Raw genomic sequence first — 15,068 nt, forward strand, 5'->3', positions numbered from 1 at the left:
TGGCCTGCAAAGCCTACAATATTTATCATCCAGCCCTTTATAAAAAAGGCTTGCCATACCCTGATTTGGATGGTCTAAGTTAAGAAAAAAGAAAAAAGGAGAAAAACTTTTACTCAGTCATGCTTCTTCTTCTTTCAACGAATTAACATCTAAGAAAGCAGCCGGGAAAAGCAGGTCAGCACACTGGCAGAAAGTAAAGCCAGACTAGAAGTGAGACAAGACAAGAAGCCAGCAGAGTGGGTACCAAAGGTCAGGCCAGACTTGGAGTGGGGACGCAAGTTAAAAATTACAGATAGCTCACAAGTGGAACAGTCCCCAGATTAGGGCCAGCAGATGAAGCTCCAGAAAACACAGTCCAAAGCAAGCAGAGATGAGAGGTCTGGCACTGTGTCAGAGGGTTCTGGTCTAGTTCTAGGTCAGAGATAGCCCTCTGAAAAGCTGTATGGCAAGTTGCAATGACAAAGTCTAAAGCCCTGAAAATGCAGCCCCAAGTCTATGCAGTTGGACCCACCCCTTTGTTGGGAAACTGTGGGTGTTAAGAGAGGCCTCAGTCATGTACCCTGGACTCAGCTGCCAACAACCATCCTCCTAGAGGCCGGGTAACCACCTCTGAGCTGACTTAAAATACGCATGGAGTACGATCTGGCAGACTGGTTAACGCACTCTGGTTCTCAGCAGTGAGCAATTTTTTCTCTCCTAGGCTAAAGGCAGAGGTTAGACATAGTCTGGCCAAAATCATTCACCATTTGAGATGGCAAAAATTCTTTTAATATCATAAACAAAAGCATATTCAAGTAACCTGGGTTACTTACAGGAGGTATCATCCAACCACTCAATGTGGGCCGGAGGATATTCTTTAAAATAGGAAAAGACATCCTGGGTACTCATCTCATCTACGCCGCAAATGTAGATTGTCTCCAGTCTCACTTTGGGGATTGCTAGAAAAACAAGACACCTGCTGTTGCACAATCCACCAGTAGCCCGTTGTAACAGTTCAGATAATAGGTATTTTAAAAAGAAATATGCTGAAAGAGATAATAATTATTTCAAAAGAAAATGAGACTTGACAGTAAGGTAAACTATTTTAATTTTTATCACACATCAATAGCATTAAATAAACGACTATTCAGAATGGGCTTATTAGGCTGAGGAAGATTAAACAAATGGTGTTGATTATATACATGATACCTCGTCTCAAAATGACCTGTAATAATAAAAGCAATACCGAATTCAACAGGGTTATTCATTGAACTTGATACACTGATTCTAAAATTTTTTAAAGATATGTCAATGAGAAATGTGCGATAGTCAAGACAGTTCTGAGAAGAAGAGACACTGCCCCTGGATGTAAAGCAAAGTATGAAAGTAGAGCAAAGAAATCCTACAAATCAATAGAAAATGACGGCCCCAAATAAAAATGGGCAGAGGACATGAGCAGAGGACATGAGCAGAGGACATGGGCAGGCAATCCACACAAAAAGAAACAGAAAAGGCCAATAAACATGAAGAGATGGTTGACCTCACTACTATCAGGATAATCCACCTTAAAACAAGGTATCAGTTTTCATTGACCAGGTTTTTTTGTTTGTTTGTTTTTTTAATTTATTTATTTTTGGCTGCGTTGGGTCTTCGTTGCTGCACACGGGCTTTCTCTAGTTGCGGCAAGCGGGGGCTACTCTTCGTTGCGGTGCGTGGGCTTCTCATTGCGGTGGCTTCTCTTGTTGCGGAGCACAGGCTCTAGGCACGCGGGCTTCAGTAGTTGTGGCTCACAGGCTCTAGAACACAGACTCAGTAGTTGTGGCGCATGGGCTTAGTTGCTCCGCAGCATGTGGGATCTTCCCGGACCAGGGCTTGAACCCGTGTCCCCTACATTGGCAGGTGGATTCTTAACCACTGTGCCATCAGGGAAGCCCACTGACTATGTTTTTAATTCATGTCTTTTAGTATCAATTGGTGGCAGTGTGGAGGAAGGAGCCCCTCCCTCTGCTGGTGGGAGTGTGAACTGCCACAGCCACTCTGAAGGGCAACTAGGAGTGTCTATTACAAATGTAACTTAGCACATGCCCTATACGCAAAGGAATTCTCTTCAGTATCTATCCTAAACACACATGGGTTCACAGAGTGGTCCACACAAAGATGTTTGTTGCAGCACTATTTTAATAACCCAGTAGCTATCAGAGTAATAAATTATGGTTTATCCATATTAAATGAATCATGGTTTATCCATATTATAGAATATTAAGCAGTTAAAAACAATGAGATAATTTATTATATACCATGGAAAGATTCTATGACACATTACTGAGTGAAAAAAAGCTGCAGAAAAATACATACATTAAAAATATTAAAACATAAATATCACCATATATTTTCTAAGGATATATATTTGTGTACACAAATACATAGAAGAAACTCTGGAATAATTCACTCCACACTGATAAGAGCTGTTACCTCTGGGAAGGAAGAAACGTTGAAGGCTGTGGTCTAAAGGAACCTCACCCTTAGCAGAATTGTGTTTTTTACTAAATACTTTAAGCACATTATCTCATTTAATCTTTTTAATTGTGAAATACACAAATATATCAACAAAGAAAAAATATTTTTAAAATACCTGTATATCCACCACCTAGCTTTACGCTTAAATTCTTAAAAAGATTTGAGGCAAATAAGGCTTCCCTGGTGGTGCAGTGGTTAAGAGTCCGCCTGCCGACGCAGGGGACACAGGTTCGTGACCCGGTCCGGGAAGATCCCACATGCCGTGGAGCGGCTGGGCCCGTGAGCCATGGCCGTTGAGCCTGTGCGTCCAGAGCCTGTGCTCCGCAACGGGAGAGGCCACAACAGTGAGAAGCCCGCGTACCACAAAAAAAAAAAAAAAAAAAAGATTTGAGGCAAATAAAACACTATATATAAAACTAGGGCCCGGGCTTCCCTGGTGGTGCAGTGGTTAAGAATCCGCCTGCCAGTGCAGGGGACACGGGTTTGAGCCCTGGTCTGGGAAGATCCCACATGCCGCAGAGCAACTAAGCCATGCGCCACAACTACTGAGCCTGTGCTCTAGAGCCCACGAGCCACAACTCCTGAGCCTGTGAGCCACAACTCCTGAAGCCTGGGTGCCTAGAGCGCATGCCCTGCAACAAGAGAAGCCACTGCAATGAGAAGCCCGCGCACCACAACGAAGAGTAGCCCCCACTTGCCACAACTAGAGGAAAGCCCGTGCGCAGCAACGAAGACCCAACGCAGCCAAAAATAAATAAATAAAATAAATAAATTTAAAAACAAAAACAAACAAAAAAACCCCCTAGGGCCTGTGTAAGCTCTCCACGTCCCTTCCTCCCCGAGCTTCTCCAAAGTAGTTCTGTCAAGAAGTCAGCATCTGGGACTTCCCTGGTGGCGCAGTGGTTAAGAATCCGCCTGCCATTGCAGGGGACACAGGTTCGAGCCCTGGTCCGGGAAGATCCCACATGCCACGGAGCAACTGAGCCCGTGCACCACAACTACTGAGCTCGCGTGCCACAATTACTGAAGCCCGCGCGCCTAGAGCCCGTGCTCCGCAACAAGACAAGCCACTGCAATGAGAAGCCTGCGCAACAAAGAGTAGCCCCTGCTCTCCGCAACTAGAGAAAGCCCACGTGCAGCAATGAAGACACAACACAGTCAAAAAAATAAATTAATTAAAAAAAAAAAAGAATTCAGCATCCATTACTCCTAAGTATGTTTTTATATGTCATATATTTTATTTAAAACAAATGAACTTGAAATACATGTGAATACTTTCAGATAAAAGTTCTTTTTAATTTTTTTTTTTGTCATTTTGAAGAGTAAAAGACAGGTTTAATGGGAGCCCATTAGGTGTGGGCAGAATAAATCAGGTAAGTATCTTCCTGCCAACTCAGATTCATGAAGACAGAGATACCATCAAGACTTATGAATCCTAGGACTTCCCTGGTGGTCCAGTGGTTAAGAATCTGTGCTTCCACTGCTGAGGGGATGAGTTCAATCCCTGCTCAGGGAACTAAGATCCCGCATGCTGCATGGTGCGGCCAAAAAAAAAAAAAAGACTTATGAATCCTTAGCAAGTCCTTATTAGTGACCAGCGGTGCAACAATGAACAGAACCCCAAATGAGATGGATGTCCACACTGGACATGCAGAGTAACTCTACCACGCAGGATGGGAAACTGAAGAGGTAGCCCAGGGGACCTTCTCAGTTCTTCAAGCTAAAAGCCATGATTTTGGAGGAAAAAATCCTTTGGGAAGTAAAGAGATGGTTTTGAAGAGGGTAAACAACAAGAACAGCTCCTGGTGAGGGTAGAGGAATCAGACTGAGGAGCAGGCAGAAGAAAATCTTGTAGGAGATGCTGATATGAAGGATTTAATCATATATGAGACAAGCTTAAGATCTGATGGAAGCCTGCCAATGTCACTGCTTAAAATAAAACAAAGCAACAAAGAAGGCGCCTAGATTTATTCCCAGATGATGAGAAAGGACTAACTGCTGAGGTGGCAGTGAACAAATGAACTGGGGAATGAGAACTGGGCATTTACTGAGTGTTGACTACAAGCAAGGTGGTGAGGGAATCATCTTGGATTTTCCAACAGGAGAGAAGACAATGAATGACAGGTCGTAGGACACAAAACTCAAGTCTTTAAGAAAGCAGATTTCTGAAAATCCAGAGAAAAAGTAGCCAATTTCAAAGCCTCAGATTAGGATGATCAAAAAATTTGGAAGACACTAAATACAGTAACTCAGAGTATGAGAGGTGATCCCAAGAAAAGAGAACGCAACAAAGCTTAGGTGAGCACAACTCACCAAAGAACACATATGGGAGACAGATAAAGGGTAAATTACCAGTATAAGAGAAGAAATGTAAGAAATGCACGAGTCTGAAAGACTACATCAGGCTCTATGATAACATGGAAAATGCTGATGACAGACTGTCAAGTGGAAAGGAAGAAAGCAGTAGGACTACAAAGCGAAAAGCAAAAATAAAGTCCATACCCAGAAAAGATTAGAAGGAAATGCACAAAATGTTGACAATGACTGCATTTGGGTGGTGCACTGTGGGCAACTTTTCTTCTTACTTTACTTTCCAAATTTTCTTTGGTGGACACGAATTGTTTGTCTAACATCTAATGAAGAAAAGGTTACAGTCCAGAGCAAACAGGCTCATCAAAAATGCCAATGGTGGGGGCTTCCCTGGTGGCGCAGTGGTTGAGAGTCCACCTGCCGATGCAGGGGATACGGGTTTGTGCCCCGGTCCGGGAAGATCCCACATGCCGCGGAGCGGCTGGGCCCGTGAGCCATGGCCACTGAGCCTGAGCATCCGGAGCCTGTGCCCCGCAACGGGAGAGGCCACACCAGTGAGAGGTCCTCGTACCGCAAAAAAAAAAAAAAATGCCAATGGGGGACTTCCCTGGTGGTCCAGTGGTTAGGACTCAGCGCTTTCACTGCCATGGCCCCGGGTTAAATCCCAGGTCAGGGAACTAAGATCCTACAAGCCAAGCGGCACGGTGAGGTGGGGGGGGGGGGGCGGGGGGGGAATGGTGGTTTTTTTCCCAAGTGTTTCGAGCAACGTTGCTTTGGGGAAAAGGGCAGAACTGTTAATCTATTTTGCTGTACTACTAAAGGGCAGTAGAATAGCTATCATTAAGTAAGAACTAAAACCCAAGATAGGTGACAAGAAGGGCTTTAGAAATAGTTTTAATAGATTTAAGTCTTCTAATCTAGAATTACGCCCCACTGTACTAACCAAAACACAAAGCAGTGATTTCAGAATTAGGCAGTAATCTCTAAAAAGTTGCAGGGGAGGAACGAGGTACCTTAAAGCCTTGAGAAGGACTAATTCTGTACTGATTTTCAGAAAAGAGGAAAAGAGAAATTCCCAAACAATGCAAAAGATTGTCATTCTCTGAAATTTTTAAAAAATAGCTTATCAGACAGAATCTCTGATCCCTTAAGAAACTTAAGTCTTTCCCATAGGAAATGACATGAGTTCACTAAGAAGCAAGCCAGCTAACCTCTTTTCTTTTTTGATTGGATTAGCAGGCCAAGAAATTCAAAGAATACCACAGACATGTTCTATCTCAAGTTTATTAAGGCGCGTAATCTAGTTCCCCATGACAATAAAATGATAGGTGGGCCTGATAATAGAATAAGACTATAATGGATGCATCTGTGTGTCATGGCATGATACGGGATTATCCTGTCTGACATTTACCAACAGCTGGATAAAGATGCAGAAGCCATGCATAACAAAGTGAGGAGTGCAGCTAAAATGTTGAAAGGCAGAGTCAAGATGAAAATTAACTCCGTAAGCTGAAATGGAGTCTTGAAATCAAGATATAATTTAACAGGGATAAATAAAAAGGCAACTTTTTAAAATGTCTCAAATACAAGATGAGAAAGACTGTTTTGATAGGCGCAACTCCTGAGGGAAACAGCTGTTGCTTCGGTCGACCAGAAGATGACTATGGAACGGCCGGGACAGAAACCGTGGTCGGAGTCCTGCCGTGCACTGCACGAATCCAACCAAATCTGGGATCTGCACCTCATCTGATGAAGGGCGTTTAGAAACTGGGAAGGATCTATAGGAGGGAGACCAGAAAGTCATGCCACATAAGAAAGTTCAGGGAATGGGCTGTCCATTCCTTCACCTGAAGAGTTACTGTGTGAATGAGGAAAGGACTTAATGTTGTTCTAAGAGTTACACAGTAACTAATAGACAGAAATTACTAGAAAGCAATTTTTGTTCAACATGAAGAAGTATCCAAAAACAAGACCGTGGGGACTTCCCTGGAGGTCCAGTGGTTAAGACTACGCGTGCTTCCATTGCAGGGGGCACAGATCCGATCCCTGGTTGGGGAACTAAAATCTCACATGCCACAGGGTGCGGCCAAAAAAAGAAAGAAAGAAAGAAAGATAAATAAATAAACAGTGTGCATGCCTTAATTAAAACAAAAACAAAAAAACTGACTGCTTCATAAATAGTTCTCATGCCACCACTAGGAAATGTTCAGGCAGAGGCCAAAGGACCACGGGGAACTTTGCCGAAAGGCCTGCAGCACTGGGCAGGAGGAGGGATCCAGATGACCTCTAAGGTCCTTTCCAACCATGAGAGCTTTGATCTTGGAGATAAAGAGAAGCTGCCTGACACTGTCACTCAAAAGTAGCGAGTTACTCTTGATGAGGACTGGTCTAGTGCAGCACATCCCAAACCACATCCCTGAAGCTGGCAGAGAGATTAGGAACACAGGCTTCAGTCAGACCAGCCTTCGAATCCCAGCCTTGCTACTTACTACCTGTGGGACCTTGAGCAAGTTTCTCAACCTCTCAGCACCTTACTTTCCTCACCAGTAAAACAGAAATGATAAATACGTTCCCTGCAACAGGGTTGTTGGAAGATAAGCTAACCACATAGCAGAGTGATTGGCACATAGTAAGCATTTATCAAATGGTGTATTTTATTACTGTTGATATTAATAAGAAGAAATAACTTGACACCTACTGTGGCTGCAGGAATCAAGATGCTTATTCCAATGTCCCCATTCTCCCAAGAGGCTGGACCACTTAGATGACTGTTTGGAAGATGGAGAATGCCAGATAATAATAATAACTAACATTTACTATATGCCAGACACCACTCTAAGAATCATAACATTTTGTCAGAGCCTCCCAACCACCCTATAAGAACTAACGTTAACCTGCCTTTCCAGATGAGGAAACTGAGGTTCTTAGAGGCTAAACAACTTACCTAAGGTCAAAGAGCTAGAAAGTGACAAGTCAGGATTTGAATACAGGCAGTCAGACTTCAGAAACCACGCTCTTAACCACAACACCAGTGGTTCTCAATCCTGACTGCACATTAGAATTACCTGAGGAGATATAAAAATAATAACTATCTTTGAGATCTATCCAAACCCATTCCCCCACTCTAATTTAAATTGATCTGGGAAAGGCAGCAGGGTTCTCTGGAGTTCAAGAACACACTCCAAAACCATGCTGCTTCCTGGATCAAAAAACAGGTTGTAATGAGCAACTGACATTCCAGGCAGATCTATTGTTTTTAAGAGAATCTTTAAAACCATGAGATCGGGATTACTTTTCAAAAAAACATTTTTTTTTTAATTAAAATTTAACCCCGAAAGTGATCATTTTCAGGAAGGTATCCTATTCCCATTTTACAACAAGGAAAGTGAGACCTAAAAAGGTTCACTAACTCGCCCGCATTCACTAAGGAACTGAGACGATCCCAGGAGGGCTCAGCACTCTGAAGAGCCCCAACACAGGTGGGAAGAGAGGCTGAAGTGAGTAATTAGGGATGCTTCACAGAGGCAGTGACATCTGAACCAGAAAAAGCGTGGGACAGGGAGGGGCAAATCAACAGAGTGACCGGCATGAGCAAGGTCAGAAGCAAGATGTCACAAGGACTGCTTACGGGACTAGAAGGAAACGGGGGCTTTCAAGGTGGAGCTGTAAGAAAGGCCTCCGACATCTGCCTGGGTCTAGACCGTGCAGGCACATGAATGCCTATGCCTTCACAGGACTTTTCCTGAAACAGAAAAATCCACTCAAGCAGATGCCTGGACGCCTGGCCTGCAAGGGAAGCAAGGTCGTATTTCCAAACTGAACTCATTATGCAGAAAAAAGGAGTAAAGCAGCTCCAAGAGTTGAGCTCTGCATCCGAGCCACTCTGCCCACTGGCGTGGAAGGAGGTTTGGGTCTCTGGGATCATATCATATATTGTAAGGCAACAGAGCAAAGCAGTTAAGAGCAAGGCTTTAGAGTCAGGGTTTATCTGGTTTATCAGGTTCTAACCCTGACTCTACTTTTACTAGCTATGTAAACCTGGGCATTTATTTAACTTCTTTGGGCCTGTTTCCTTTGTAAAATAGGGATAAAAATACATTCCTCATGGGGTTGTTGTGAGAAATGAGTACGAAACAAATATGTAACCCGCTAATTAACACAGTGCCTGGTAAGAGAGCAAGTTCCCAACAAATAGTCGCTATTCTTTCATTCATTCAACATGTTTTTATCAAACAAGCAAGCCTAGAGAAACTCACACAGCAGAGCATAGACCTTTAACATGCATTCAGAAGGCTGCCTATTAAGCCCTTCACAAATCCCAAATTTGCAAATACAACAGAGGGCGGTCATTTGCATTTATGGAATAATAAATATGACTGTGAACTCACTAAAAGGGTAATAATAATTTTCCCCTCTATTTATAAATTGCTTTCGAAAACTGGGGTAGATTACTAGATGTGATAATTCAGGGTGAATTTCAGGAAGCATGATACTTACCCTAACAAAACACAAAAATAAAATAAAATCACAAGCCTGTATCAACTGAAGTATTAATGGTATCCCCCCAACCAATCTGACTCCCCTAAAAGACAGTCTCACTGTGATACACTCCCACTATATTTAAAGGCAAAGAAAAGTTAACACTTCTATGTTAAAAGCAGAAAATGAGTAAGAGTCCATCAAAGCACAGTTCTAATCTCAGCTCTGCCTCCAACTAGGTGACGTTCTCTGGGGCTTCTCAGAGAAGACAATCTCCTTCTTCCCAGCTCTGACATCTGAGAGACAGCTAATGCAGCTCAACTTTAACAGGTCACCTCAGAAATGGGGAATTCACCAGTTCCTTCCTTAGGCAGTATCTGGATGAGGACTGGACACGCAAGGCAAGGCCAGAAGCATGAGGCCCTGGCAGGGAGAAGTCATTCTCTGGGAAAATGTGGAAAAATTCCCCCCGAACACCCTGTACCTTTCTTCATCATGTCTCGGTCCAAGGCTACATTTCTTTGGGCAAGATTTACTTCTGAGCGAAAATGGAAGCGCTTAGCTCGCTGTTCTTTCTTTTCAATTGCTTCCTAGAAGGTATAGAAAAAGCCAAAGAAGTGAAACATGGAAGAGGAAAGTTAAATCACAAACACAAAATGATGCATCAGTGACAAGTAACTTAGAAGAAATAAGCAACATTGTGCCTTTAATAATTTTTGCAAAGAACTAGATATTCACAGTCAATGACTGGGAGGGTATACACTAATAGTGCTATAATTTGTAATAATCTCTACAATGATTCATTGCCTATCACTGTTATCTGGGACACAGCAGGAATTCAATGAATATTTGTTGATTCAGTGAGTAATGAATAATGGTTTGACATTTATTATTAGGAATCATGTAAACAAATTGTAACTATACAATCTTAACATTCCAATTTTTCAGGTGCAGAAACTGAGGCACAAAGAAAGTTAAAAGGTTTGCTAGAGGCACTTCAGCTAATAAGGGGCAGATCTTCTGATCTCAGCACTATTTCTAGAAGCCCCACCACCACCCCCATTTCACAAAGTCTGTGTGCATGGTAATCACACCTATCACATTATGTCTGCCTGAGCAGTCCACTCCCTAAAGCTTTTTCTGCATTTGAAAATAACATTGAAGCAAAGAAACTCTCTCCTCTATTCTAAACTTGTGCCCACGGAATTGCCAGTTTTCATCTATAAGTGACAAGAAGCATTGATGCTCTCTAAAAAACAAAACAATCAGTTTCCTAAATTTTTTTTCCAGGAGGTAAAATAAATCCAGGTCCAACTATGGGTTTCTGATAGCTTTTAGGAAGCTTCACTAATTGTATATTGACTTTGCCACACTAATTGAAGGTCTGACTATAGAAAGCTTGTGGGGATTGGTAAAGCAGCAACAATTCTGTTATTTCCCAATAGTTATGCTAATTTTCTTCACTTAAGTTTTCCCAGTGGAAACAACTAATCTACCTTCCTTTAATAAGACTGAAGTACCAATTCTTGGCTACCACCCTTTCCCCCATATATTTGTTTCATGTAATGGCAAATGGTGTGGGCTTAAGAAGAGTACTGTATACTTCTTTTTCAATTACAAAAAGAAAACATCTTCACTTTATTCTATTTTCTTGTCAAAAAAGATGATCAGTTATTTCTTTTGGCCTTTAAGCAATCAGAGATTGAGACCCAGATAAAACACAAAAAAGTTAGCATGACATACTTATTTTTATTTTTGCTTTCACACATCCAATATAGTAACACAGTATTATTTATTCAGAATTGTAACTTAAACTCTGTTTGAAACTTAACTGCACACATTAAAATCAGAAACAATGTTTAAGCTGAATATCATCAACAATTAAAGCAACAAATAAGTATCAACTGTTTATTGTAAAGAAAATAATATGTTTCGTTCTGTGAAGAGTTACAGTAAAGCTGGTAATCTAGTAACAGCAGTCACTAGATAAAAGGCAATACTCCCAGGTACTGGGAATAATTCAGTCCACTTGGCCTTCAAAGTCTAGCCACACACACACATTCAGGAAATCGTATTTTTCTCGGCCTCAACCAGTGAGGAATAAAGACATTTACTAAGGGCTTACTATGTGCAAGGCACTTTCACGTTTTGCTTCATTTAAAGTGGAAACAGTTTACACATTTTTAAAGAATGGACAGCATAAAAAAAGCACTCCAGTGCAGAACTTTTTCTTGAACATGGTTAATTACAGGCATCTAGGTACAGTGATTATATCTTCTCATGGATTCAACAACACACAAATGCTGTCTGAATGTTCTCAGGATGCATGAAGGCATCACGGTATAACACAAAATTTAAACCTAAAAAAAAGTTTCAATCCAACAACAAAAGAAAAAAGGAGGTAAAGAATAATTGCTGTTCTCCTAGAGATCTGTTCATTAAGTTCACCTGCTTCTCAAAATGAATAAATTAATCATGGTCTGTCTTACCTTGGAGGTGACATCGATTCCAGTGATGAAGCTGCCAGCCTTGTTTTCATATCTTCTGCTTGTGTCCTAACAAGAAGGGGATGGGTGAGAATTGCTAACGAGCAACCGACGACAAGCACATGATAAACAACAGCCTGACAACCCATTCCTTCTGGACAGTCGTTCTTTTCAGCAATCCTTCCCCCGCCCTGACAACCTCATATTATGGGGAAGCCTGTCCCAGTGACTCCATGTAGCAATCAACTACTATACCAAGAAGGCTTTTCTAGGCCTATCCACAACCTAAAGTAATTCCATCTACTGAAGGTATCCGTGTAAATGAAAATCTAAAGGCGTTCATGAAAAATATCCAAGATGATGCACAGTCACTTATCTCCCCAACCCAGACTGGACAAATTCATTGTGCCAGGCCACCAGATGGAGCACAAGTCTTCACCAAAATGCAGAAAGTCAGGACTCACCTCGACCTTCTGGGGAAAACACAGCACAGTGCAATGAAAATAGGATGGGATTTGGAAGCCTGGGGACTCAAATCACATCTCTGACGTTCACTGATTACATGACACTGTACAATTCCTTTGGCCTCTCTGGGCCTAGGTTTCCTCTGTGGTATCCGCCTACCTTTCTGACCTCTTTTAACTGCTCTCCCACTTGTGCTACAGAACTTTACCTTTCTCCAACAAAACAATCTCGTGCCCATCTCAGAGCCTCTGCACTTACTGTTGCCCCTGCTGGGAACGCTCTCTTCCACATCTTCACATGGATGGCTCCTTTTTGTCACTTAGGGTTCAGCTTAAATTTCACCATCTCAGAGGACTTTCCTGACCATCCTATGCCATTCTGCTTCCTGCTCTGCACACCCTCCCTGCCCTCTGCACACTTCCATCCCATTAACATGCTTTATTCTCTCCACAGCACTCACCACTACCGTAAATTATTAGTTTACTTGTGTCCCCCCAACTGGAACATAAACTCCAGGACACAGTCTGGTCTTGATCTTGGTCAAGTGCCTAGGGCTGTGGCTGGCACTAAGTGGGGGACGCAATAAGTACATGTTGAACTGAAGGAATGAAGGGATGATAACACCTACTTCACAACCACAGTGATATTTTAAATGATATAATGTAGTAAATGGTAAAATGCCACTATGTTAGTTGTTGTTGCCAGAGTCACTATAATTTACTGTCTTTAGTGCTCTTACCTTTTTTTAAAAAATCTTTTTCCATAATCTTAATTTAAAAGCAAGACTAGCAGACATGTGCTAAAAAGTAGTCCATGTTAGGTGAGAAATTAAGTACATGAGAGAAGCCATGCAGGCCTGAGACCAGCCCTAAGAACCGGACACAAGACCACCAAACCAAAAGCAAAAACACCTCTCAGCATCCCCATTGTGATAAAAGAGGGACCAAGGACCACTGCTGGTTCACTGATGTTTTGTTTTCATTAAGGGCTGAGATCCTGGAGCCACGGTGTAACAGCGGAGCCGCGCGGGGACAAGATGACCCTCAAGTCACAACAGAAACACAGAGTTTCTGCAGCTGACAAGCCCAGCTCTCCCAAGGGAAACCGCGAGTGCTATGTTTAACAGACACCAGCTCCACCGGAGTAGGACCCACAAAGAGACCGGGATGCCCGCGCCACTCGACAGTTCCTTCTGGGCCGCTCCTGGTTCTGTTCCCGCCCGGGGCTCGCCCTTTATCTCAAGCCCCCAGATAAGCCCAACCCCTCCTCATTCACACTCTTGCACAGACTGACTCCGAGGAGCAGCGAAGGGGGTGTCCTCAACTACCCCCCAGCTCTTCCCCAACTCCTCCAGCCCTCTCAACACCCATTTCCGGGCGCCCCAGCGTCCTTTCTCTTGCTGCCCGTTTCTGCTCAAGCCTGGCGCCCCCGCCCCCCGGGCGCTCGCCCCCCTCATCCCTTCCCCAGACTTCCCCCAGCCCCGGCCACCTCCCCTTCCGGCCCCCACCGGCGCGGGACACTCGCTCAGCGACCTCCTCCTCGCCCTCGCCCCCGCCCCCCGCCCGTACCGGGATCAGTTCCTTTAGCGAGCGCCGAACCGGCACGACCTCCAGCTCGCCCTCCTCCACCTCCATGGGCTCCGGCTCGCCGCGGTCCAAACCTGACTCTGCTTCAGGCGACGGGGGCCCCAAGGCCGGCCCCGCCGGGACCTCCGCCTTCACCGACACTCGCAGGCCCCGTACGGCCGCCATCGCCGCCCGCCGGCCGCACCACTGAGAGCTCGCCCCGCACACCGCGGGCTAGAGCGCCACTGCCACAGGCCACAGAGCAGCCGCTACCTAGAGCGTCGCCTGCTGCGGCTAGAAGGCTCTCTTCAGCGCCTACGCCCTCTGGTGGTGGGAGGAACCCTGGACGGCTGGAGCGGGATCTGGTGAAGAGGAGGCGGGACCGAGTGGGAACGGAGGCAGGGCCTGCTGGAGGGCCGCCCCCCTGCGGGGCCTGGAGCAGTTCGCTACAGTCTGGGCTTAGAAAATAGCTACACCTTGAGCAGTAAACTTGTAATCAAAGCTAATTTTACTGAATTATCATTACCTGCCAGTGACTGTTCCAAGTGCTTGAATCCTTACAACAACCCTATGAAGTTTCTACTTTTACTATCCCCATTTCACATTTGAGGAAACTGAGGCATTGAAATTTACCCAAGGTGACAGGCTATTTAAAGGACAAAATCCGGATGTGAGCCTTGGCAACCAGAATGAGCCTTGGTCTGTCACTTCTGGGCAAGTCTGTAGGTTTACAATGGACTTGCCTTGACAACCTTTGTCTCAAGTTTCCCAATAGTTGGCCCATTTTACATACCGCAAAATTGAGACTCCAAGAGGGTAGTGAGCTTGAACGCTAATTTCGTGTCTCCCAAGGGCTCAGTCTACTGGAGACTTCTGAGCATGGTTTCTTGCGGACATTTCTAACAAGAACCTGGTTGGGAGAGAGGGAGTGTCCTCTAGGCTTCCAGAGGGCGCCACTGGTCAGTTTTTGCTTTGAGTCCTGATTTTGCACCTTCCTCCCCGTGTTACCTTGGGCTAGTTCTGACCCCTTTCTGGTCCTGTCTTCCCATCTGAGGAGGGTGGAGGTGGGATCCTAGGGTCTCCAAGGCCTTACCAGCTCTGACAATGGAGAAGCAAATAATTATAAACCAAGGGAGAACATGATCAATATCAGACACACCTGGGTCTCAAGCTGGCTGGCTCCGCCCCTTACACCACATGTGACCTTGGGCAAGCTACTTAACCCTTTGGAATTTCAATTTCTTCATCAGTAAAATGGGTCATTACC

The 15,068-nt window shown here is 44.1% G+C and overlaps 1 protein-coding gene across 1 annotated transcript in view; it reads right to left on the bottom strand.

Annotated features, from left to right (window-relative positions):
* Positions 1-13,995, bottom strand: part of NCBP3 (nuclear cap binding subunit 3) — a 30,587-nt gene extending 16,592 nt beyond the window's left edge. The window contains exons 1-4 of the mRNA XM_030861741.2: positions 13,805-13,995; positions 11,775-11,840; positions 9,770-9,875; positions 813-938 (exon numbers count right to left, since the gene is read on the bottom strand). Coding sequence (XP_030717601.1) covers positions 813-938; positions 9,770-9,875; positions 11,775-11,840; positions 13,805-13,987 — 481 coding nt within the window. The 5' untranslated portion in view covers positions 13,988-13,995. The remainder of the gene's footprint in view (positions 1-812; positions 939-9,769; positions 9,876-11,774; positions 11,841-13,804) is intronic.
* Between the last annotated feature and the right edge of the window lie 1,073 nt (positions 13,996-15,068).

Source organism: Globicephala melas, chromosome 20 (genome assembly GCF_963455315.2).
Source record: "Globicephala melas chromosome 20, mGloMel1.2, whole genome shotgun sequence".
NCBI lineage: Eukaryota > Metazoa > Chordata > Mammalia > Artiodactyla > Delphinidae > Globicephala > Globicephala melas.